This window comes from Anas platyrhynchos, chromosome 13, assembly GCF_047663525.1.
Source record: "Anas platyrhynchos isolate ZD024472 breed Pekin duck chromosome 13, IASCAAS_PekinDuck_T2T, whole genome shotgun sequence".
In the NCBI taxonomy this organism is placed as follows: Eukaryota; Metazoa; Chordata; class Aves; order Anseriformes; family Anatidae; genus Anas; species Anas platyrhynchos.
Window position 1 is genome coordinate 15,330,250 of NC_092599.1, and position 26,216 is coordinate 15,356,465.

The 26,216-nt window shown below is 46.9% G+C and overlaps 1 protein-coding gene across 4 annotated transcripts; it reads left to right on the forward strand.

Moving 5' to 3' along the window:
• The first annotated feature begins 935 nt into the window (after positions 1–935).
• On the forward strand, positions 936–26,216 carry RHOA (ras homolog family member A). 4 transcript variants are annotated; one of them, XM_072044052.1, is made up of 6 exons: positions 936–1,108; positions 2,705–2,821; positions 17,913–18,070; positions 20,772–20,892; positions 23,848–23,978; positions 24,965–26,216. In XM_072044052.1, exons 3-6 carry the CDS (start codon positions 17,915–17,917, stop codon positions 25,136–25,138), a joined length of 582 nt encoding a protein of 193 aa, XP_071900153.1. In that variant the 5' UTR covers positions 936–1,108; positions 2,705–2,821; positions 17,913–17,914; the 3' UTR covers positions 25,139–26,216.

Genomic DNA, 26,216 nt, shown 5'->3' on the forward strand with positions numbered 1-26,216 from the left:
TGTGATAGATCCTTTCTGGAACAGGTTGCTGTTTGAGCCCCACTAAGGTGGTGTCCAAACCACATATGTAATTTCCCTACACACTTAAGACAAATGGATTTCAGTCTCGATGTACCTGTGGTGTCAGAGGTAGACGTGTACCGGGCACCCTAATGAACAAACCATCCCCAGGCCCCACACAGTCACTGCCAGCCAAACACCAGCAACAAGCTGTCACTGTATTAAATGTTAACTCCTGCTTTTCAATTCCCAGAAGGTGCTAGTCCCAGAGCCTCACCTACTGGAGGAGGTTCGAGCAGTTCCTTCACCGACAGACACCAGGCAGTCCACAGAAAGGCCAGGCAGAGTTAGCTGAGGGGGAAACTCAGCCAGAGGAAGAAGGAAGGAGAATGAGGCACAGGTTGAGGCTCACAGCACCCAGTCCCCTTGGGGGAGCCTGGCTGCAGGAAGCTCTCCCCAGACACCAGCAGCAGCCCCACCACCACCACAGGGAGCTCAGAGGTGTTGGGGGCTGATGGCTGCCATGAGCTGCCCCCACAGGTCCCCTCAGCCGGCTGAAGAAGCCTGGGCGGACACAGCAGGATGGAGCCCCCCAAGCACAAAGGGGGCAGGAGCTTCACACCCAAGCCTCCTACAGAAACCACAGCACCCCTGCCTGGCCCAACAGCAGCTAACACATAGCCACCCTCAGCACCGAGCTCCTCCAGCAGCAGAGAAAAGATATTAAACTCCTAACCCACTCCGGGCCCAAACCCCCCTCACCCCCTCAGAGGAGCACCAACACGACCCCTCCTCACACACCACCCACCACCACCCGCCCTAAAGCGCGGCGTAAATAGCACCCGGGCTTTTATAGCGCCCCTTCCCGGCGGCCCCCGCGGCTCGGCCGCTCCCATTGGCTGGCGGCTCGGGCGGGGGCGCGCACGGGCGCGCGCCAGCCGGGGCCGGGCCGGGCGGGGCCGAGCAGGGAGCGCAGCGCCGCGCCGCGTCGCGCCGGGCCGGGGAGCGCGCACGCCCCCGCCCCGCCCGTTTCCGTTCGGCCGCCGCTCTGAGCTCAGGGCCTGTGGAGCAGGAAGCGGCGGGAGCCGGACCCAGGGGAAGGCCGCAGGTACCGGCACGGGGCTCAGGGCCGCGCGGGGGGGGCGGGGAGGGACGGAGGGAGGGGTGGGGGGCGCTCCCGGTTGGTTTTCCCGGTGGGTTCGCTCCCGGTTGGTTCTTCCAGTCGGTGGCGAGGCCGCGGCTCCCGGGTGGGGCCCGGCCGAGAGCTCCGCGAGGCCGGTGGCGGGTGGGGGGGGAACCGGCCCACACCCCCCCCCCTTCTTTCTCCTCCCCTCTTTTTCTCCTCCTCCGCCCCGTCCCGGCCCGCGTTTCCCGGGGGAGCTCCGCCAAGTTCCCGGGGTCGGTAACGGGGCCGTTCCGGGCGGCGGGGGAGGGGAGGGGAGAGGAAGGCAGGGCTGGAGGAGGAGGAGGGGGGGGGGGAGGGAGGGAGCGGCGCCGGGAGCAGCTTCCCCCGGGGGGCAGCCCACGGGGCTCGGCCGCCCTTTATAGAGGAGAGCGGGGGGCTCCCTCCGCGGGGACGTTGCCGGTTTTTGGAGGGGTTCAGGGGGGGGAACGGGGGAGCCGCGGGGCCGGGGCGCGCCGCGAGCGGGGCGTGGGGCGGCGGAGCGGCAGCCGCCGGCGGTGACGTCACCGAGCGCGGGAGGAGCCGGGGGGGGGGGGGCGGTGAGGGGAGGGAGGGGGGGGGGAGGGGAGCGCGGGCGGCGGCCGCTCGGCAACGGCCGGGCCGCGGGGGCCTCGCCTCAGCGCGGAGCCGGGCCCCGGCCGCCCCCAGAGGGGACGGGAGGAGGCCGAGGAACGGGCGGGGGGTGCTCAGTAACCATCCGCGCCGGGCCCCGCTCGCCTTTTTGTGTTGTTGTGGTTCCGCTGGGGGAGTTTTTGAAGAGTGGGAGCCCTGCCCCGAGCTGCCTGTGAGGCACGCCCGCTGTAAGCCCTGACCGGGTTCGGCCAGGTGGCTGGCGTCGTGTGGTGTTAGAAAGGTGGTTTTTTTATTATTATTGCTATTATTTTTTCTTAGGGAACGAGTCCCGCAGACGTAACCGGCGGCCGCGGAGCCCTCGCGGCTCGCCAGGCGCGCGCCCTGGCTGGGTGCCACAGGGCCCGAGCGCCACAGGCAGGCGCTGCCCCGAGCCAGGAATCGACAGCAAAAACATCCTAAAATGCGCTTAATTGCCACCAGGATGTAGGGCTGGAGATGGCTCTTCAGATAAGCAAATTCTGAGTAGAAACAGTTTGATTTGGGGGGGGGGGGGGTTAGGAATTAGCAGCATCTTCCCTCACTTTTTTCGCGGTAGCTCTTGTTTTCACTGCTTTTTACTTACATCTTACCTTGATCCTCTTATGTTTTTTTACTTTTCAATATATTTACATTGTCGCAAGCACCATTGGCTCTTTACACAACTTGCGTGGTCTGCTCAGCTCTCTGAGCTCCTGCCTCGACCACCACACTCACCAGGCCCTTGTACCTCCCTGGTCTTGTCTCTGTGTAGTATCCGCAGTATTTCAGTCCCTGCCGCTGTGATATTGTCGAGGGTCTTCCCAAGTCTCCCCTCAGACCTAACCCCTTACATTGTACGCTAATGGCTGGACTGGTTTGTGTATTATTACGTGTCCACTTAAACTGCTGTATGTCGCTCTGTTCTCTCAGGACTTGCCTTCAAGTTTAACTAATGTGGAGGAAAAGTTAAACCGGTGAGCTCGAGGAAGTTCCCGTGTCAGGAAAGGCTAGTCAGCGTGCCCTTCTAATGCTAAGTTGTTCCGTGCGGTGAGTCTGTGCTGCTACAGAGGTAATATTGGTAAAAACTCGTACCAGAGAGCGTTGCTGTGTGAAGTACACGCACATAATGACAGCTTGACTTAGGTTCCAGGGATGTGGCTATGCAAATGCACACGCCTTAATGCGGAATGGAAATCCTCGGGTGGTGGCGTGGCTGCCCTCCTGCAGCGCTGAGCACGGTGCAGAGCGCCAGGTAGCCAAACACAGTCAGCTGTGTATTCCCTCTGTGATCGTCTCAAGAAGCCCGAGTATCCCAGAACTGCTTCCAGTCGCTGATTTAAGTTACTGTTGCTTTGCTGTGTGAGCCATGTACACCGCTGCCAGGTGTCCAGGTGCCTTCTGACCTTGATCTCTGTTCTCACCTCGTTCTGAGCTGTGGGTGAAAGATGCCAAAAGCGTGAGTGGAGTTGGTAGAGGAGCTCTGATCCGTCCATCCTCTCTTCTCTCCTTTTCCTAGCCACGTTTTCACTTGAAAAGGGTATTTGAGAGAGTGAAATAACTAAAATATCCATAAAGCAACTTTTGATTAAGGTGTTTGCTGTCCACTCAAGCATGCACACTAGCAGCCAGTCCTTCTTAAGCAGATCTCCTAATTAAACCAGTCGGAGCAGGGTTTGCTCTCATCCTCTGACCAGCCTTCATGAAGAAGGAGTGGATGGTGTCACCAGTGTACCTGATGCCTCTAATAAAATTGGGCTGTGCACCGACAACAAATGTGAGGCCTGTCTTCCCTCAAACTCCAACAGTTGGTTTTTGATTGATTATTTTTTGTTGTTTTTAATCAGAAACCGCAAATTCAGCCTCCTTGCTCAGTAAACTAGCAGTGCTTTGTGGCCAGAAGTCTCTTACCTCACCGTGTACTGGCTGATGGAACTGTCACGGTGTGGAGCAGGTCCTCGCGTGGGTCTGTACAGCCAGAGGGATTCCTCCTCCTCAGCTTTTCAGGAAGGTTGCCTTTGTGTGTGTCAGTGGTTTGGAAGAACCAGCAGCTCTCCCAAGTACCAGTTATCTCTGTTTGCATTCTTTGCTAACGTTTCATATTTCTTACGTTTTACACGTGAAGGCTCTTTGTTCTTCACCTTCCATCTGCACTGCTGAAGTTGTGTACGATGAGAAGGCTGGCGTGGGGTGGGATCTCAACAGCTTGGTACTGACAAAGGGAATCGGTTCATTTTTTGAACTTCAGTCCAAAAGCTGTTGGAAAGGCTGGCTTCCATGTAAACCACAGCAGAACTAGGCTTCTGCACTTGAAATTGAAAATGTTGCTGGGAAGATTTTAAATTATAGTGTGGAATGTCAACAGATGAGAATGCAGTTTGGGAGAAAGAAACTGTTCAAAAAAAGAATATGGCCCTCAGAAAGTTCAAGTTCTGAAGTTGACCCAGAAGGTAAATAAGAACATGAACTGTCACATTCAAGTCAGATGAGAAATACAGGAAACTTTCAGTAACATCAAACTGCTACCAAAATTAAATGATAAATTATTTTCCAAGCACGTAATAAGGTTGCTGGAGTCTGGAGGGTCAGTAGATGATGATGAAGTGAAAGAAGTATTTGACGATGAAGCCATCAGAAGAAAGTTACGTGATTTATGCGCATTCCTGTTTACTGTGGAGGAGTCCAAAGAGGTTCCTCTGCCAGAAATTCTCTTTATGGGGAGAAGGACTCACTGGAAGATAGTCAGCAAAGAGTATTTCAGGAAAATGCTAAGTGTAGTTACAAAAGGCCAAGAGCAGATGGTGCTTGCCCAAGGGGTTCCAAAGGAACTTGGGGATGAAACGTCTGTGTTGGTAATTACGCTGTCTGACTTCTCACTTCATACCTTGAAGCCAGAGAAATAGGAGATGGCCTACATGGTATCAGTTCTTAAAAATAGTTCAGCAGGATATCATAGAGTTCAAGGCCTATTTTTAAAATTAAAAAAAAAAAAAAGTAAAGAGTTGGGCTAACAACTTAAAAGTGGATAAAATCAGTGCTGCCTTTGCAAAGGAAGTGGTGCTGCTTAAGCTTCCCAAAGTTTTGGAATGACTTGGCAGGCACAGAGAAGGGAAGGAAGCGTGGGGCAAGAGGAGAACAGGGGTCTGTGGAGTTATGCCTGTTTTGGTCAGCGTGCTCTCAAACAGCCAGGTGAGATCTGAAGGTGAGACGAGTGTTGGGTAGTAAGGGGAGGAAGGACGAAAGCTGACTCGGAAGAACTGCGTGTAGTCCTGATGCTGAAGTAAAGGTAGTAAAACATCAAATGAAATTCATTCCAGACAGATGCAAAGCCAGGAAAAAAAATCGTGATTTCATGGGGGGAGAGTTAATTATTCCCATTTAGGAGGAAGAGGTTATCATAATTCTTTGGAAATGCTGCAGGTTGAATATTCAGCAGTGATCAGATGAGTGCATGTGAGGAGCCCTGGGGAGAGGAGTAGAGAAGAAAGCAGGAAAGCACCACGGCTCTCGGGTCATCGCCCACAGATACCCTGATTACTGCGGAGGAAAATGGACTTGGGGATTCGGTACAACAGGAAAAGCAAAGAAGAGGCTGACAAGGATGATCAGGGATAATGCATGGATTCCATACAGGGGATGCTTAAGGAGATTTGAACTCCTCAGCTTGGCAAGGATGTGCCTGAGTGCGCTCTGGTCTAGATCAAAACCCACGGTGCCTCTTGCAGTCTGCACAGAGACCACAGAACTCAGCACTACAAAGAGCTCTGCGTGGCGATGATTTATGTGACTTCAAAATCCAACAGATGAAATCACAGAAGAAAACGCTATCAAATGGGCTGCCGAGCACAAAGATTAACAAGCTGACTAAGAATACCCAAGCTGGAAACTGGGAAAATAACCTCAGGGAGGTGTCAGTGCATTTGTTTGTTCTTCTCCTCCCTTGGTCATCTCAGAGGCAGGTGGGTGCTGGCAGGAGGAGGAGGGCGTTTGGCCTGAACCACTGCAGTCTCAGCAGTCATCTCATGGTAGGAGCAGAGGAAGAGGACAGTGAGAGCATCACCTGTGAGTGCGAAGAGGTGGTTTCCTTGCATGTTTGTGCTTCTGCCATGGTGCAGGGCAGCGGCAGGTGCCTGAAGGCAGCGATCTGACCCGAGCAGGGCCTGCTGGGCTGCTTTCAGGCCATCCTGCTCCGTGCTGGACACAAGGGAGGTATCCAGGCAGGGGGGACACCAAGAAAAAAAGCTGGCACAGATGCAAAGCGTTTTGCAGATCGCACACATGACTGGAAATCCACAGACCTGCTATAATTACCTCAATATTAAGCCTTAATCTCATTTTGTGCAAAGTAATCTTGGGACTTGCTATTGCATAAGAGAAGTGCTCTCCTAAGTCGTCGTGCCTGCAGATAACGAAGAACAAGTCAGTGGGGGCAAAGTAACAAGAATATTAAACGAGAGTTGGAAGGACAGCGATGGAGGCACAGATCCTGAAGGAAAAGTGCTGCTCTCTGCTTTATCTCCTGCCTCAGCTGTGGGAGGAAGGGTGTCGTGTCATCGACTCGTTGTGGCAGAGGCAAAACGATGGAGTTAGCTTTCTTCCCTGGGTTCTGAAGTGGTGTCAATCCCATAACCCTATAGAAAAAGAGAGGAGAGCTTTGCAGGCAGTCAAGAGCAGAGCAAACAGGTCCAGAAGGACCTCGCTGAGTTTGGTGCTTGGAAAACAGGGTGCGCAGTGCCAGGGGAGAGCTCTGCTTGCAGGTATTGCACTTCTAGCTTTTAACATTTTTGCCTTAAGCAGGCTAAAAAATATGTTTAGGGAAATTCCTTTTGTGATGTTTTTCCCCAGTCATGTGCTGAAAGAGAAATAAATATCCTGGCTTGGAAAGGAAATGAAAGCATCTTGTTTTGTTTGCATTTAAAAAGCAATGCAGGACAGCCATACTGCTGGGACAGTGTGGAAACCGAAAGTAAGAAACAAAAAACAGGCTCAAAGACACGGAAAATGCCTGGCTGGGGGGAAGTTGGAGCTCGAGGAGAAACCTGTGACTAAGAAATTACGGATCTGAAAAGTTACAGATCTCAAAAGTGTGTTAGAAATAGCAAAATCCTGCTGGGTGTCTGCTGTCCTTCGCTTTGAAGCTGGCTCACCCGGCGCTCCCTCCTGCACCTCCTGGAGACTGAAGACCTGGGCCCTGGCTGTCCTCACCCTCACTTATCTCTGAGAAACACCTGCGAGTCGTTCTCTTCCTCATTGCGAGCCTCTTCCAGATTGTCCCTTGTGCAGTTCTGGCTCCTTTGTTCACGTGGAAGCTGTTCAGTGCTGTAACTGCCGGTGCTGCCGTGCTCCAAAGCGCTCCCAGTTCTGGGCAGCCGTGGTGTGGGGCCCATCAGACTTGCACACAGGCAGGAGGTGCCCTCCTGGGTTCACATGTTGGCTTGGTGATTGCTGCTTTGTTCACTCTTTCCTATTTCTGGATAGTGGCTTTTTATTTATTTTTAATTTTTAACTCTTCGGAGTGTTGGGCTTGTATTTTAAAGGAATTACCTATGTACCCAGAATAACAGTCATCAGCTCAGAGTCCCACAAATCCTATAGGAAGTAGGAACGGGTTTTGCAGTGTTCCAGTTCCATCCAGCGTTTTATTGCTCAGGCAGAGTCTTTTAAGGTCCTGCAATTCATCACTGTAAGCCCTTGCCTTTATTACCTGAGCATCTTGGTGTTGTCAGTAAATGTTGTCTTACTCTTTTTCCTGCTTTTTCGGGTCATTTAGGAACATTGAGCTGTACGGGTGCCGCTGCTGTTCAGCGGTGCGAGAGGTGTTTTTCTTTGTCCTGGCCTTCACCGATCAATACACAGGGAAATTCCCTGTAGCCAGGTGTCTTTGTAATCTCTGTAAATAAAAAAGTTTGAACATCACTGCACACTGAAACTGGCTGGAGTTGGTGAGCTCTGCCTCTGTTTTGTATACACCTCAAATCTGAAGCTCTTTGGCCTGAGAACAGTGTGATTTACTTAGATGTTTTTTTCCAGAAAACTCTTTAAGTGCTGCAGCAGTGGAAGGAGCTTGGGAGAATGCTAGTATGTAATAATAACGAGAAGTAGGACAGCCTTAATGATTATAATCCCATCAGACTAAGACATCAATCCCAGGTACAATGATGGAATAAGTAACAAAGCGTTCAGGAAAGAATTAAGGCAATGTCACTCAGCCTAGGCTGGGGGCAAAAGAAACAATTAGTGTTAATTGCTTCGGCTTGGTTCTTAAGTGTCCATCTCAGCCTTCTGGTTAGCACTTGACAGTAATTGCGCATCACTTTCGGTAAGAAACGAAACTGCTACAAAATCAATGTGCTTCATGTGAAATGTGGGAGAAGGGGGGCAGCTTTCAAATGAAGTGAAGCTGTGTCTAGTGAGCTCGTGGGCTGGATTTCTTGCCGGTGCTCCTTGCAAGGTTGGTTGCTGCTGGCCAAGGCATGGGGGGGGGGGTTAAAACTACCTGTGCTGTGAGGCTCTGTTCTGGAGGGCCTGCTGCATCAGCTGCAGAAGGGGTGGGTTAGGTAAGCTGTTGGCTCTCCTCCTGCTTAGGAGCTAGGGGACAGTGAAAGAAATTGATAGGGGACGGCTTTGAGTTGGAAGGAAGTGGCTTTACACACAATGTGTAATTAAGCTGCGGGAACTCCCTCCGACAGGATGTTGTGAGCACTGAAAGTTTACACAGGTTCAAAGGCAGTCTGGACAAGCTGATGGAAGAGAAATCAGTTGGAGGTTACCGAGCCCACGGGAACTGCGTCTGGCCCAGGAAGCTCCTGAGCTGAAAACGTCTGGAGTCTGGGGAGCCTGTGTGAGGAAGCTTCTTGTTCCTTCTCCCCCTCTGCTTTTCTGTAGACATCCACTGCTAATCTATTGTCCTCGCTGGGCAGATGAGGCCCAAGCTATTGTGCTCAATTCTGTGTGCAAAGCCGTGTAGTAAAGGGTGGCCCGCGAGTCCCCAGGTGTGGGAAATGTGGGTTTTGCTGTGGGCTGGTGCTGGAACTGCTTGCAGGATGCAGTGCTGGAGCACAGAGGAGCACACAGGTCGTGGCTGGGGCATCTCAATGAAGGGTGTGTGTGTGTGATGGTGCTGAGGCTTTGCTCCTGTAAAGCACCAGCATGTGGGTAGGCTGCTTAGGGAAGGAGAGCAAAGCGAAACAATGTTTTGCTCTTTCCCGTGGCGGCCAGAAATCAAGAAAATTTACCAGAATCAAAAGCAATTTTCTCATCTAGGAGTCATATGAGCTGCGTGTTGTCACACAAGATTTATACCAAAGAGGAAAGAAAGGGCAAAGACTGCCATTTGATCTGATGAATCCAGCTTTGAGACTTCACGTGATACCTCAGGTTAGGCGTACCATGGCCGTGTGGTACACGGCTCTGATCTAGTAGTGGCTGCCGGTCTGGATTTCTGCAAAAACTTTGTACGGGCAGCTTGGTGCTGGGCGAGTCACCTCCTGTCTCGTCATGGCTGCCATAAAGGCAGCATAAACAATTTGCCCTGTGCTCAACTGAACGCGCGTTGTGCGCCCGTGCCTATCAAATTCCAGTTCTGTACTTCTGGAAAGCTCTTCATTACTCTGCATAAAGCACACTGGTCATTAAGGGTTCCCTGGGGCTGGCACGAAACCAGTACACTTAAGACCTCCTGCAGCTGAGCTGACCCTGCTCCCAGTTCTGGTGCCGTGGTGCGAGGAGGCGTGAGCTGGTGCTGTGCAGTTAGCTGGGAGCTGCTGAGGTTTCCTAGCTGGGCTCACAGGGTAAAGCTGGCTGTGGAAGTATCTAGCTGTGTTTGCAAAGCACTTTTTCCAAACTAGTAAAACTTACCAGGCTTGAGCATGGTTAATACCCAGCCTGAATAAAGTGCTAGCAGAAAGCTGAGCGCTCTGCACAGCCTGTCCAAGGGCCCATGCCCAGTATTTTCACCCTGTTGGGTGCTACGCTGGCCTGTCTCACTCTTTCAGTTGTACTTCATGCATATAAGAGAAAATTTCTCTTCCACCATGGATTATGTGTAATGTGCAGTGTCAGTAGCCTGCCTTGTGCTTTGCCAGCCTTGGGACTTTTTTGAGTGTTAAATCTGAAATGTAACTCTCAGAAAAACCCTAAGAAGAACACCACCAGTTGATAAATTTTTTTCCAACTGTTCCCATGTAGCACAGTAGTTAGGAATAGGTGTATTTTGCAGTGCTGTCAAACAAAGCACTTTGTTCTGGGTGCTCTAAAGAATATGGTTGTTTCCCAAAAGCCTTGTTAGTAATACAGGAAATAGTGTGGTTTATTTTATGAATATCGATGTCCACGGGCAAATTAGCACAGAATTAAGCACACTTCAATGACAGAAGCTGTGCTGCCTGTCACTTTACAGCAGCAGCTGCATTCATGGATTTAATGATTGCATTCCAGTGTCACGGAACTGCAGAGCTGCTGGTACCCCAGCAAGCCTTCCTTTCAGGTTGTATGTGGTATCAAACGAGTGTCATGGGTTTAAGCATGGAGTTTTCTGATTTTTGCTTTCAGTGTAGTACAGATGAGTTCTGTTCTGAATGCCTTTGGATATAAAGGCAGGAAATAAGTGGTCGCTGGCAGCACGTTTTGGTGTACATAGTTCTTTGGGATCTCTTAGGAAGCCTGCAGCAGAAGCAGGGGTTGGATCTCCGTCCTCTCTGTGATTGAATCTTTTTTTTTTTTTTTTTTTCTCCCCGTACTCTTAATGCAGTCCTAAGGCCATTTGCTACCCATTTTGCAACTTCTGGAAGAGGTGAATTGAGGTCACTGTTTCCTTTGCTTCGCGGCTGTCGCCAGTTAAACGCATGGCCCGTCCTGGCTGGGTTATGTGAAAACATGGCACAGGGAGTACACAGCCTTGTGTCTGCCCGGAGAACCTGATTTAAGTCAGCACGAGCAGCATTTCAGTAGTAACCTCCACCATGTTTCTAACATGTGTTTATAAGTGCTTTCATTGATGAAAAACCTAGTGGGGAAGAACACTACAAAACGTAGTTGCTGGTGTCTTGCACTGGGACTTGGAAGGAGTAGGGAGGTGAGATGCTTGCCTTCTGCTGGCAGTTTAAAGGACAGGGATTTGTGGATCCTGGCTTCTGCTACAGGAGGGTGAATCTGGTTGCCATCCTCATCCTGGCCTTTTTTCCCTTCTTCCTCCTCGTTCTCTGACCATGCTTTTCATACTGTTTCCCCCAGCCAGATGCTCCGTGTTCTCATTCTTTAACTGTCTGTGTACAACTGCCCTACTGCAGACCTCTTTGCTTTTGGCCTGACCTCCTTTCTGTTCGTGGTTGCTCTGAGACTCAGATCATCCTCGGTTTCGGTGCCAGACATTGCTAAATGACCAGAAGAAAACTGTGGGAAAAGCTTGCTCATCCACGTCCTCTTCCTCTCCGGAGTCCTTGCAGAAACTCCTTCCTCCCTCCCCTGGTATTTGAGCAGAAGTGAGCGTATTGTAAAGGTAAATCCACGCCTCTGGCCCAGAGGCAGTCCTCCCCTGGGAGAGACAGAGGGCAGGGCTTGGCTGCGCGGGATGGGGAAGCCTGTGTAGGGTCAGACCCCAGTCCCTCAGCCTTGGGCCTGTTCCTCCTCGTGGCCCAGGTCAGTGCTGGCCGAATGAAGGGGGAGTGAAGGCAGTGGGAAGAGTTGGGGCCCTTAATCTCTTCATAGTGAACTAATTAAGTGCAGCTTAAAGCACTTTAAAAAAAAAAAAACAAAAACTTAAGTGCAGCAAAAAAAATGGTTATGAGATTTTAAGACCCGCGCTTTCCAACACCTTGGTTTTGAGGACTGCAGCAAGATTAGGTATAAAAGGATTTAAAGGGTGTTTGCCCTCCTGGCATCAGAAATGTAGTGAGAGATGCTGTTGAGCTGCTTCTGATGGGTTCTTGGTAACGTAAGCAGTAACAGAGCAGCTTCTTGACAAAGCTGCACACCTGTATCACACGTGGGCAATATAAAGTTGGCAGCAGTTGATCGATCATTGGAATTGTCCAGTGGGGACACCTACACAGTGGTAAAGGGCTGTTTCTTGCACCCTGTTACTTTCTGCAAGGTTGAGAGCCGGAGCTAGAGAGGCGAACCTGGCGTGTTTGGTACCAGCTTGTCCATCTGCAGAGTGGCTGCAGCACGGCCCTCACGCACCCTCGGTGGCCTTGGGGTCTGCAGGAGAGGCAGCTCTGGAAGCGTTGTCCCTTGGAGAAGTAACTTGCATGCTGGAGAAAAAGGCAAATTCCACTGCAGTAAGCAATAATGCTTTGGGGGGAGCACGTTTAAAACCTGGGGAAAATTGCCTTTCCCCGTTTCTCACCCTTCTGGAGCGCTCCCTGGGTCCTGCTAACAAGCGGGGCTTTATGCCGCACGCCTCTCCCCGAGCGGGGCTGCGCTTAGAAATAGCCTCATGCAACAAGGGCATTAGTGTGGCAGCTCTCACCAAACAGCAGCTCCTTGTGTTGTAACCTCCTGTGATGTTAGGGGCATTGAGCAAACCGTCTGAAGCTCTCGTAATACCTGGGGAAGGCACTGGCCTGGGTTGGAGGAAATGTCAGCGTTGCATCTCTTCCATTCAAATGAGTCACTCGTGTCCTCTTGTGAGAGTTTCCACTTGGAGGCTAGCGGACCAGCTGGTTTTAAGAACCCTATAAACGCAAGGCTGGGAGGACTGCTTCATTTACCAGGTGGAAAAATGGCACCTCTGGTGTCTTGCTACAGCAGATGGCACGGATGCCCCTAGATGATGATTTCGGCTGTTGTGTTGCACTACTTGGGGTTGAATATTTCTCACTGATTGCCCTGTGAGCACCTCCAGCAATGTTGCTCCTGCAGCTTTCTGGATTTACTGCTCTCTCCCTGCTCTATGCATTCTGTAAAAGGATGACTGTGTAATACTTGTGCTCAGTTATAGTGAGATTCTGGTGGCTTGGGCTTGCTCTGTGTGTGGCGTCCTCTTCTGAACTTCAGACACAGCTTTGTACCTCTGCATGTAAGATTGTGCTGGTCACGGGCTGTGCTGCAGCACAAATTAACTTGTACATAACTTGAGTACATCTTAAAACATGTTAGGCTAGAAAAATACCTGTTGATTTCTGTCAAACCATAGTGCTGGTTCAAACTGGTGTGTTCTCAGGCTTCAGAATACTTGACTATGGAAACTAGAGGATGTCAAAGTGGAGCAGAAAGACCCAGCTGCAGTGAAGGCTGTTAGCGTTGTCCTTGTGGTACGTAGCACTGAGGTGTAGCTGCACTGTAAGCAATCAGGTTTTTTCTCAGTTATACTCTAAGGATGTTCTGAGTGTTTGCCAGAGTTGTCAGTCCCTTCTAGCTACCCACTGAATAGTAATGTATTTATTTTAACTTAAAATAATAAACTCAAAGAAGCTATTCTTCCAAATTAAGGAGTTATTGTTGTGAATATGCTGATGCAAATAAAGGAGTGATGAAGTAGAAAATAGCTGCCTTAATTTTCCATGAACTGTGGTATACTGTTGTCACGGCCAGCTATCTACTAATATTGGAGAGCAAAACTGTTTTTTTCTGGACATGCAGCATCCCTAGAACAACTGTCAGACGCACAGAGACTTTCAGCAATACAGACAAGGTGATGAATCTCTCATCAGAAGAAAGTTGGTGCAGGCTCAGCAACAGTGTTCCTTCCACCTTTGAGCGCCTGTGTGTTGAGTAAAGGTGAAGCAGTTCTGAAGTGAGCAGCTCTGGTAGCAGCAGTTCAACCCCCCCAGTAGAGCAGAAACTGAAGTACCGCAAAGCTGTAATGCTGGGCAGAAACAAGTGCTTGTGATGTTTGGTGACTTCCTTCCGAGGCAGCTGCTGGTGGCTGTTGGGCGATCAGATGTAACATCCTGGGGCGTGTGTAGCGACCCAGCGTTCCTGGGTTGGTTCTGAAAATGTGTTGAGGTCCGTACACAAACTCAGCTCAGGCTGTGCATGGGCAGGAACGCTAGAGATAATGCCAGGAGTGGATTGAGCAAACCAGGGACAACTCCTAGGGCTTTGGAGGCAAGGATATCCATGGGGATCTTTACATCCCTTGGTTTAATTTTATACAACGCTTTTGTTCCCAGGACGTTACGCTGAGGAAATTCTTCTGCTGTAAGGCTCTGCAAGATGAAGCTAAAGTAGCAAAGATGAGGACACAGTAGGCCACCAAGATACAATAAAGTGCTTGGGGCTCCTTCTGAGGAAGCTGGTGGTGAGGGGGTTGTAATTACCCAAATATCCAATGGATTAAGTGAGTGAGACTGCTCAGTGAGTGTGAGGTATGCTGGTGGCAGTCAAAAGATACTTCTAAGAAGCTGCAAATTTCAAAGTGGCTTTTGTTTGCTTTGGTTTTGTATTGTTTTTTTTTTTTTTGTTTGTTTTGTTTCGTTTTTACTGAATTGCAGTTTTCTTGTAGACTTTAGGCATATGTATGTGAAAAAAAAAAACAGAAGGCCAAAATACAAAGTGAGATTCAAATGACAAGGAACATTTAGAAAAAAATCTGGAGTGATGTAATTATTCAGAGGAAGTTAAGTGCTCTTGTGATACCCCACAGAAAAAGAAGGCTGTCCACAAGCCAAGAAGGTCAGGCCCTAGGTGCTAGTGCAGGTAATGCCAGTGAGAAGGGGGCAGGACCCCAGCCACGAGTACAGAAGGGAGAAGCAGAAATCGCTGAAGAGGAGCAGGTTATCCTGTCCTGCCACCCACCAACTTTGGCTTCGTTATGGTTTCTTCTGGGGCTCAGATGCTTATCTGGGAGTTGTGATGATGATGACACCTGAGAAAGTCTGCAATTCAGCTGGGACTAGAACTTGGAGATGGAATAAGCCACTAATCAGGAAGGATAAATAAAAGCATGACATTAGACTGTTGAGCTGTGACTGCAGGGTGACTTACTGCCTAGCAGTGCTGATGGAAGACCGCCAAAGTAATCCCCTTGTCCTATCATTGGGTGTCACCGAGAAGAGCCTGGCTCCATCCTCCTGACACCTTTACAGATCTATAAACGTTCGTAAGGTCACCCCTCAGTCTCCTCTTCTCCAAGCTAGAGACCCAGCTCCCTCAGCCTTCCCTCACAAAGGCCATGCCCATGTCAAGTAGGATAAACAGTAATGGGCTTATATTACACAGCGCAGGCTGAGGATAGGCATTAGGGGAAGTTTTCTTGTAGTGAATGTGGTGGAGCAGATAGTTTCAGAGGTTTTGTAGGACTCAGCCTTCCAGTTTTGAAGGGCATATTATACAGCTGACAGCAGATAGGACTTCTAAGTAGTCAGCTGTGACTTGGTAGATAGAACAGATGATCTCCAGTTCTGTAAAATCAAATACTAGAAAGTATTCAAAACCACTTAAAACCACTGAAAGATACATATTTTTCATTTTAAACCTTCCACAGATGTGAAAGATAACCCTAAGCCTCTAAGGTAAATGTGTGTACATCTGTATTCACAAGGTGAATTAAGCTCATTTTAGAGATAAATTAGGATTACTTGAGCAGTTGTGGCTGATGAAGCTGTGCTTTAGAAGTCCTCGAGCCCTTGCTGCTTGATGGCAGAAATGGTCCTAGCCTGCACACAGAGAAATACAGCTCTCTAACAACCACTGCTTCTTAGCCACGTGGTAGTACTAAAGGTGGCTTTTAGGTGCTTGGTTCTGCCTTCTCACTGCCTTAATTTCTTAAGGCAAGAGAAGAGGTGGAAAGGAGAAAACGTTTTGGCTGTGCTCTTCTTTCCTGTGCTTCCTCAAGCCCTTCTCCCTTGCCAGCAGCACTGAGTGCCCTCAGAGCGTCGTACTGGGATTGCCGTGGCAGAAGTTAACTCACAAGGGTGCTCCCTCTGCGGTGGTGGTTGATTTTACGATGACTTTGCTGTTTGCTCCATTGTCATGAAGCTTCAGCAAAGCTTTTGACACGGTTTCCCATAGGATCCTACTGGACAAGATGTCCAGCACACAGCTAAACAAAAACACCACGCGATGGGTGAGCAATTGGCTGCTGGGCAGGGCTCAAAGGGTTGTGGTAAATGGGGCCACATCTGGCGGGCGGATGGTCACTAGCAGGGTCCCCCAAGGCTCCATTTTAGGGCCAGCAATGTTCTTATAAACGGTTTGAGGGTGGAAAGGCCTTGCTGAGAGATCTGGATGGGTTGGAGATCTGGGCGATCACCAACCACATGAAGTTTAAGAAAGGCAAGTGCTGGGTCCTGCACCTGGGATGGGGCAACCCTGGCTGTACGTACAGAATGGGCGAGGAGACGCTGGAGAGCAGCCCCGCAGAGAGGGATCTGGGGGCTGTGGTTGGCAGCAAGCTGAATGTGAGCCAGCAGTGTGCCCTGGCAGCCAGGAGGGCCAACCGTGTCCTGGGGTGCTCCAAGCACGGTCGAGGGAGGTGATTGTCCCGCTCTGCTCTGTGCTGGGCGGCCTCACCTCGAGCACTGTGTGCAGTTCTGGGCACCACAGCACAAAAACGATGTGAAACTGTTGGAGGGTGTGCAGACAGAAAAAAAAAAAAAGAGCAAGTAGGTGTATAGTGCTATGAAGTAAGTACTCTCTCAGCATCAAAATACTTTCTACTGTGGGGATTGTCTAAGCCAGGTGTGGTCTCTGCGTTCTGTAACCTGTACGGGACGTTTCTCCCACATACATGTACCTGCCTGGTCTCCTTTAGATCTGCGTAAATTTCTTAAGTCCACAGCATCTTGCTGGAGTTCCTCTGGTGACTCAACTGCTGCCTTCCAGGGGGCTTGAACCCTTTTTTTACCGTCTTTGTGTCCCCCTGCATTTATGGGAAGTGGGGATGAACAGTGAATCCTCTCTGTGCTGCTTGGGCCACCTGTGGCTTTGTAGATGATGGTCACCGAATCCAATGCCATCATTTTCGGTCTCACCCCGACTCTAGCTTTTGTTTGAACCTTTTCTAGTTTTCGAGACCAAAGACCAACGTTGCTCTGTTGCTTTCCTGGCAGTTCCTGCCATTTCACTGAGCAATAGAATAACTTGGGTTGGAAGGGACCTTTAAGGACCATCTAATTCCAGCCCCCTGCCACGGGCAGGGACCCCTCCTGCCAGCCCGGGCTACCCAAAGCCCCATCCAGCCTGGCCTCGGGCACTGCCAGGGATGGGGCAGACCCAACTAAATTTCGTGTAGTTCTTGTGAGTGCTACCAGAGTGATGTTTCCCAGAACTTGATACTTGACCCAAGATCTTACCTATGCAATGTCATAGGCAGCTCAGAGCCCCTTGTTTTGTACCCAAAGTTGGGACAATTATTCGTGTGCATCGTTAGAAGCGTCTTTATGGTGAAGTGTCTGGAGCGGTGTTGTATCATTTACAAACTTTGTCAGCTCACTGGTCGCACTGCCTTCTGTGTCACCAACCCCAGTGCGGTCTGGTCCTGCTGCCAAGAGCTGTGAGGAGCTGCTGGTACGTCCCCCCCACGTCTCCCCCGCGTCCCCCGTTAGCCACCGCAGCCCTTGCTGGTGGCAGGATCCAGCGACCCAGTAACGGCGATGCCGAGCACAGCGGGTTGAGGACTGAGCTGTGCACTTCCAAAAGGCTTTTTGCAGCGCAGTGGTTGTAATTTGAGGAACAAGCTGGTTACCTTGAGGTCCTCCCGCGAGTGCTCTGACGTGGCAGCAGAGAGCTCCCCAGTCCAAGTGACTCACAGAAAGCTGCTGGCACTTTACGGTTAGGACAGCTCAGCCTGATGAGAAAATGTTACTGCCCTTGAGCTGAAGCGTCTCGCACTGGATCATCCAGAAGACACTTTTCAGAATGTGTTCGTGGGCAGTATTGCTCGCTCGCTCACTTTCAGTGGAGGTTCCCATCTTAAAATGACAGAATAGGCAGAGAAATGCTTAAACATACTGATCTCCCTCCCTTCTACTGCTTTTAAGCTGAGTGGCTTACCGGTGTGTTGACACATCCTGGAGAATATTTTTCTTAAAAGGACGGGAATTTGAACTCGTATGATTCCAGATGTGTTCCTCTCTACTGGGCAGATAAATGCAATTTAAAAGCTCTTATTGATTAGAAACGTAATGATTGTTAGTTATTCGCATCTCAGTTAAAAGCTGCAATGGAAGAATTAATAAGTTGTTGTCTTGTTTTTCAGCCATGGCAGCCATTCGAAAAAAGCTGGTTATAGTGGGTGATGGTGCCTGTGGAAAGACCTGTCTGCTGATTGTATTTAGCAAAGACCAGTTCCCTGAAGTGTATGTTCCCACCGTCTTTGAAAATTATGTAGCAGATATCGAAGTGGATGGAAAACAGGTACGTGTGCTCTCTTGTAATAGTCAAAACAAACTTGCATTTATTTAGAATAGCATGGAGATTGCTACAAGTCTTTAATAAGTGGTCAGTATGCATGCTTGGTACTCGAGATGTAAATTTATTTTTAAATACTTAGCATGTTCCTGTGGAAAAAAATACTGACCTGTCTAGAACCTGCACATATCCAATGTCTGTTTAACGACATATTTCTAACCTTTTACAATTTGAGACTCTTAAAAACCAGACAGTTCTAGCCTACATGCTGAGGACACTGGGCCTTTGGAATTGGTAGCAGCGTCCCTGTTTTGATTGGGACCTGGTATCGTGATGACAAAAACAAGTCCTTGGAGTAAGTCGTTCTTCATTCCTGCTCCTGGCAGCACGCAGAAGCCTCTTTGGAACAGCTGACTGGCACGCTTCAAAGGGATTTCCTTTTTGTAGTTGTACATCTTCATCATCTGTTCTACTTGTCTGAAGGAATGCAGTTCTTAGCAGCCAGGCGTACTGAGCATGCAGCTCACTGAGCTTCATTTTCAGCTTGTTCTTTTGTAAATGAAATGTTATCACATCTCATTTTAAATATTTTGAAAATTGTTTTTTAATCTATGTGACCTCTGAGTCCTTCTGTTTGCCAAGCGAACAAACGTGCCAAATCCCTGATCCAAGAATCAGCCGTCTGAAAGCCAAATAGCTTGCCTTTGCATTTGCCTCACACAAGGGGAGTGTGTGATGTGTAAAACTGTCACTTTCAAGGGTACTCTGGAAGCATGTGAAGCAGAAACTTTGTACCTTGAAAGCCCAACTATTTTCAAAACCACTTAGGCAGGCGTGGCATTAGTCCTGTTTTGTTACCGTGCAGCTCACCTCCGTGCCATGGGTCCTCATGTCGAGCATGTGGCAGGTCATGGTGCTGGTGGTGCCGAGCTTCCTTGTCTCACTCTGACGTGTTTTTTTTGCTGTAGGTTCAGGCACAGTCAGAAAATCTTTCAGTCAGTTCTAGTTCAGATGCACTGACAGATTCATATGCTCATTTTCAATTCTGATTTGAGCAAAAACTTTTTGAGCCATTTTTGTGCTTTATTTTAAAATTGATTTCCTACTGTCACTGTCTGATTAATTGTGTCATTACAGTTTATGCTATCCAAGTCTGAAAAGAGCTTTTCTCTCTCATGATATGAACAGGTTAGAAAAAAAAATCCTTTTAAGCTAACATAAGAATATGTTTTCCTGCAGAATTACAATTTCTACAGTTTCTTGGACTCTGAGGACTATTGTTTAAAATATGTATGATATCCGTTTCTATCTCTTATCACCTAGTTAAATTGCCTCATTCCCTTCTGCCTGAATCTCTGCATCTCTAAATGGTTTGAACAGAGAGCCATGCCCTGTCGGCTCCATGCAGCCAGTACCTAGATAAAAATTGCATGAGCTGCTTCAGCAGTGCATTTTCTGTTGTGGAAATGTCAGCTGAATTTTTCATAACTAGATGACATATTTTATCACTTTGAAAACTTGATTACAAAAGTTTGTAAGAGAATACTGCTTAGGACTGCCCTGTTGGAGAGTAGCTTGCCTGCTGTCGTCTTAGAAAAGCACCACCAGAAACATTCACAAGTCACGTGAAGACTCGTAGTGGTGCTGCAGGATGTGTTTCTTTGGATGGTGCAAAGGGGCTGATACAAATGTTGTGTGAGGGAACCCGCAGCAGACGTAGCAAATGTTCATACTTTGTACAGAGACAAAATTCATATTGGCAGATGTGAATGCGAAGATTACTCTAAGGGGTAATTCTTCGATATTTCAGTCAGAAATTTCCGTATAAGTATGCAAATAAGGCTTTGTATCTTCAAAATACAACCAGACATTTGCATTGCCCATTCATTCCCATTTGAGTTCCAGTTCTGTGTGTCTGCCTTTGTCTGAGCTGCTGTGGACTTTTTTTTGGAGTTTTTCTAACATAAGAGCTTAAACAAGAATGGACCCACTCTGTTACAGACAGATCAGAGAATCTCAAGCAAGAGTAAATGTCCTTGTTTAAATGTTGGCTCTATCTTCTAAACCTTAAACAATCCCGTTGGGGTGTTCTCCTCTAGTTCTGCCACAAGTATAATTATTGAGAACGTTAGCCAACTTCAGTTCTTAGTAACGAGAAACTTTACATAGAAATAACTTTTATTTTGAAGCAAATTACATGTTTAAATTTCTGCTGTGATGGAGTTTTAATGAATTTGTGCACAAATAAGTATTACCTTGACATTTCTTAATCACTACAGGTTCCAGCTGTAAACCAATTGAAAACATGAATAATCCTAAATAGCGTATGCTTAGTCCTCTCTCATTGAAAACTGCTATTTCTGGAATGCTTCTCAAGCAGATTCTCAGCCCTTTGCAGCTGATTCCCTTTAATTCGTCTGGCTTGGTGTTCTGTTGGTAGCTTTTACGTTTGTTCAGAGAACTGACAGTAGGTATGAATATTTAAAAAAAAAAAAAAAAAAAAGGAAAAAAGGCTACTATAAGTTGATTTTTGGAGCTACAGAATGGAAAGTTTTTCATAGTTCTCTTGTCAAAGCGTTTTGTCTTATGTTCCCCTCCTTTTGAGTGGTGTTGACTGAAATACTTTATCCACTTTGCTTGGATTACTAGGTTATGAATCAAACCTTCCCTGACGAACTGGCTAACTGCCTTTGTCTGTCTTCTGCAGGTTGAGTTGGCTTTGTGGGATACAGCAGGACAAGAAGACTACGATCGACTTAGACCACTTTCTTATCCAGATACCGATGTTATACTTATGTGTTTTTCAATTGATAGTCCTGATAGTTTAGGTAAGTGTATCAACAATTGAATGAGAACTGCTGCTCTGTCGCTGTGTTGCCCTGGGAAATCATTCTGTAAAATATATTTTCACATGCTGTATTGATTGAGAACATCACTAACTTTGAAATTCATACTGGTTTTCAGAAATTAAGGTCTTAAAGGAACCTGTATTCTTCAACAACACCAAGTGGCATTTTGATTTTTTTTTTTTGTATTTCTCCTTGAAAATTGCAGGTTCTTAAACACTCGAGATCACACTATATCCAGGAAGATAGAGTAACGTTGTACATAAATGAGGAAGCTTGTGTTTTCATTCCTTCCCCGTCTTTTTTTTTTTTCATTTATATTAAAAAGAGAGATTGGTTTCAAATGCTGCAAATTATCAGGTTCCAAATATACTAGATTCTCTTTCTTGGTTTGGTGGGGAAGAAACGTGGGCTAGAACCATCCTGGAGAGGGGTTGGCACTTAAGGGAGTGGCTGCCTCACTGGTGGAAATGATCGCAGAGGCTGAAGGTTCCCGTGGCTGGCATCTGCCTGTGATGGAGAAAAGAGCTGCTTGATATAAGATTTCTGAGCTCCAGAAACACATTTCAGACCTCTGTTTGTTTATTAGGTGAGCACTTCTGTGTGGAGTCCAAGACTAAAATGCTCACTGATGGGTTTATAAAACTGACACATGGGAATCTGTGTTTGAGCTTAAAAAGATATTTTTGAAGAGGGTAAGGAGAAGGAAGTAGAGATGCTCCTATTTCTAATTTTTTTTTTTTTTTTTTAAAAAAAAAAAAAGAACAAACAAACAAAAAAAATAAAACTCTGGAACTTTGATTTCTGTCCCATTAAAATGGTAATGACTCCATCCAGTGTAGTCTCCTAACCACGTGCTTTGTGGTAGCACTTCCTTAAATAAGTGAATTTCTGTAAAAATTCACTCACCAGTGGGATTTGTTCATTGGTGTCTGTTTGTGAGGTATCTTGCTATAATGCAGATAATGGTAATGTTGATCTTCAGAGAAAGACTGACCAGATGTGCTTTCAAACCTGAAAGTGACTGACTTTCACTTGTTTGTCACTAGTCAAAATTATGCCCATCCATTGGGTGAGGAGGCAATTTCAAACCAGTAAAACTGAGAAACCTGTCTGCTTTGTGTGTTAATGAAAGGTGGCAAATTATTTCAAACAGTGCTCATAAATGGCATACAGATTATCTCCCAAATGTATTAAATCATTGAATCCTTCAGAGTTTTCTACTCACAGGGCAATCCTGATCACTGCAAGTTGTCCTTAGAGGTGCATCTTTCCTACACTCCTGATCTATCTTATGGAGAAACCCTTCCTCCCAGAGTTGTCTTGGGAAGAAGCAAGAATGAGACAGAAAGGAGGCGTGAAACAGTGCAGTTAATGGAAGGATTAGTCCTGAACATCCTCAGTGTATTATGCCTGAAAAATACTGTTCCTGACACCATTTATAGAAGGCTTGAGTACATAAGCAAACAAAATACTTCTTAAGATGTCCCAGTGGCATTAGTCTGACTGGGATAATGCCTGATGGCTGTTCAGTCAGATTTCTTGCCTTGCCTCTGAAAGGTAGCAGCTGCTGAACAGGTAGGTGTGAAAGACTGCCTTTTTAGGAAAATCAATGCCAGCTTGACATCTGGAAAGTCCTGATTGCTTCTTCATCACTTCCACCTGATTGTGTTTAAAGACTCCTTTCATGGTCTTGGTTTCTCTCTAAAACAATTCGAGGCTGGGATGACGGTGGAGCTGTAGCTGTGCTTGGTGTGGCTGTTCAGGCCCAGGTTTGGTCCGTGCTCGCTCCCACTGCATGTGCTACCCCTGGCAGCTGGAGAGCTGCCTGCCTGCCCTGAAAACAGGCTGGCTTGCTGAGCTCCACCGAGTGCTTTCATTGAGCCAAGTCTGATCTCAGCTACTCTTCCTTTCCTGTCCTCCCTGCTCACCAGTAGCAGAGTGCCTGTGCTCTGGGAGCAGTGAACTGCCAGGCAGCGCTTCAGTTGTGGAACACCTAGAGGTGAGCACTCCAGGCGCACAACTGCTTGCTGTTTTTGGCTGAAGTGCAAAAACTAGCTTCAAAATGCTTGCCTAAGTTGTTCTTTGGGGCAAGAAAACGATGCCACAATAGTTTAGTCTCTTAAAAAGCTGAGTGGAATTTTGTGAAGTTAAAAAGGGGTTGTGTAACCTGCAGGTATAATATATCCACTGCTGAATCTCAGGTGTCTGAGAGCTTCTGAAAGCAAAGCCTGATGCTTTGGACTGCTCAACACTTCATGCTATTATAGAGTTTGTCAAAGTTTTCCTTTGCAAGTCACCCTCCAGTCTTCCATTTGCAGGTCTGTTAAAATAATAGACATGAAGGAAAGTTGGAGGAGACAAAAGTTGCTTGTATGCAAACACAAATTCATTTGCTGCAGATAAGGGGAAATAGTAAATCTACAAATGACCTGCACACAGTCTTGGTGTCTGTGCATCTGTAATTAGTCTTTAGTGTGATGTTTCTGGTACAGTGAATGGGAGAGTTTGGAGTGATGGTTTGATCTCACTTTTTGAAAGGAAGAATTGCTGTAAAAAATTACACTTCGGGGTTGTGTCCATCTTTAGCTTCTGGAGATAAAATAAAATGTTTCTCTTGAAGCACAATATTTCATAACTCCTTACTTCAGAATTCTACCTTATGTTCTTTGAAATACCTTATGCTAACCCTTGTCAAGTAGTTACTGAGAGACAGAAACCAAAATGTTAGGTATCCTTCAGCCTTAAAATGACCATAGACAGGCTTGGCTTTCTGGTGGTACTAGAACAAGTCTATTTGCACCCTACGTTAAGAATAGAAAACTGTATTGCTGTGTTTTAGTATGTTAAAATCAATCAGCAGATTGAAGCTTTAAAGGAAAACTAGCCCCAGAACTGGGTTTTAGTTACAGTCACTCTTGTATTCATTTTTTTCAGAAAACATCCCAGAAAAGTGGACCCCAGAGGTGAAGCATTTCTGCCCCAACGTGCCTATCATCTTGGTAGGAAACAAGAAGGACCTGAGGAATGACGAGCACACAAGACGAGAGCTGGCCAAAATGAAGCAGGCAGGTTCCTTTCTGAGTGTCTTAACCGTAAATGAAGTGTGTGTCATTTGTACCCAGAACAGTAAATGGGCATCTGCAGCTTGCTGCCAGCTTCCTATGGGCTGCATAACGAACACTTACTTGTGACAGGGACCAGAAAGCATTCATTACCTTGAACTGAGTGCTTGTTTTTCATATTGGTGATTTAAAAAAATACATATAGTATTTTTTCATTCCAAGCAATGAAAACTGCGTTCTTAGGAGCTGTTGGGTTACTAACAGGCAGCTGCTCCATGCTGGAGAGCTGGATTTGTGAGACAGAAATGACTTGATGCAGAGAGTCAGTACATCAAATGCATGCATACTTCAATTAATCTTTATTTTGTATGATCAGGTTGTATAAGGAAACAGTTTAATTGGTACCTGTTTTGAAGGAATTGCTCACAGGTGCTGTAGCTCACTCCTGAGCGTATCACTTGGTTTTATTTTCAGATAGTGTCTGAAGCTTCCAGGTTGGGTGTAGGCCTGCAGGTACTCTGCTCGGACCTGGAATTTTTGCTCCTGTTGCAATATATTTCTTTTTAGACAGATTGAGGCATCAATTTTAGGGTTTGTTCATAGGCTTTTGTTACAATTATGGCAAAAAGATGCATAAATGTTTAGTTTTAAATAAGCAGACTTGTGCTCTTTTAAACTCAGAGGCATTAGAAAATCCATCACGTCCTCAAGCACTGGTGTGATGTGCTAGCATGCACGCAGTCTGTAATCCAGGCTGAGAATTATATGCAGCATCTTGAGAGTACAAGCAAATAGTATTTTAAATCTGCCTTTATTATTTTTAAAGTATCAGTCTCAGAGGGGTGACTAGCTATTAATTGACCAACTAATTGTCTGTATTTAATCTAGAAATATCTTTGTGTTTGTTGGGAAGCTGGGTGGGAAAGAAGAGATCGGGGACGTTTGGTGTGGCTTTGGACTTTTCACCAATTGCTTCTGTGTTGTTGCAGGAGCCTGTCAAACCTGAAGAAGGAAGAGATATGGCAAACCGCATTGGTGCATTTGGGTATATGGAGTGTTCGGCAAAGACCAAAGACGGTGTGAGGGAGGTTTTTGAAATGGCCACTAGAGCTGCTTTGCAAGCCCGGCGTGGCAAGAAAAAGTCTGGGTGCCTTCTCTTATAAAGTGTGGCCAGAGGAAGATGGCCAAAGCAGCACCCTGCACTTGAGTAATTTTGAAGTGCTGTTTATTAATCTTAGTGTATGATTACTGGCCTTTTTCATTATCTATAATTTACTTAAGAGATTTAAAAATCGAGTCATCTTGCTACCAGTATTTAGAAGCCAACCATGATTTTTATAACAATCTGCATCAAATTCATCTGTGCACCCAAGGTTAACCTCAACATTCCTCTAACCAACCTTTTCTGCACTCACAGGATATGTCAGGCGCTAACTGAAGACAATTCTCTATCTTCTGTCTTCTCTCTAGAAAGAGAAAAAGCTGTCAACACAGAGGATTGGTCTGTAACTACTTTATAACTAACGTCCTATTCTAATTGAGTACAACAATTACATGGCTGTATGTGGAATCAAGTGTAGCTTCAGTGCTATCACATTTAGGAAGATCTGATTTTCATGGCTCAGTGATTTAAAACATTAGTTTAAAAATGTGATCACTCTGAAATGACCAAGTCCCATTCAGCTAAGGACAAGTGAGGGTTCTGTGGTTTCATGTTAGTTACCTTTTAGTTACTGTGTAATTAGTGCCAGTTTAAATGTATGTTACCAAAAATAAATCTATTTACCCCAGCTTAGATGTAGTATTTTTTGTATAATTGGATTTCCTAATACTGTTACTTGTAACCTCTGCATTAAGGTGTTCTGGGTTTTTTAAGAAACTGTATTTGAAAAAATAAAGTAAGATGGAAAGCAGCTGATCCTCTTCCCCTGTTCATTTGTAAGAGTCTGACCCATTTGAGTGGTCTGCATACCCAGGAGGAGTTTTTTCCGTGACATGCCATAGAGAAAAGACAGCCTGCTCACACTCAAAGCTTCTGAACTGTTCAGTTGCCTTAAGTTCATTGCTGGACCCAGTTTCAAAACTAAAAAAATGAAACTTTTTGTGTAAGTTTGGTTACCATGTAGTGATCAGACTCCTAACCTGTGAACTTCTTGCTGTTCTGCAGCCAACTAAACTCTTTCTGTATTTTCATTTTTCCAACAACTAATAGAATAAAGGCAGTTTTCTAAGCTCCCTGTA

Excerpts from the sequence above, each read along its gene's own strand:
- RHOA (XM_072044052.1), top strand. The coding sequence starts at position 17,915 with ATGGCAGCCATTCGAAAAAAGCTGGTTATAGTGGGTGATGGTGCCTGT. Across the intron at positions 20,893-23,847 it reads TGATAGTCCTGATAGTTTAG|AAAACATCCCAGAAAAGTGG; the intron begins GTAAGTGTATCA and ends CATTTTTTTCAG. Across the intron at positions 23,979-24,964 it reads AGCTGGCCAAAATGAAGCAG|GAGCCTGTCAAACCTGAAGA; the intron begins GCAGGTTCCTTT and ends GTGTTGTTGCAG.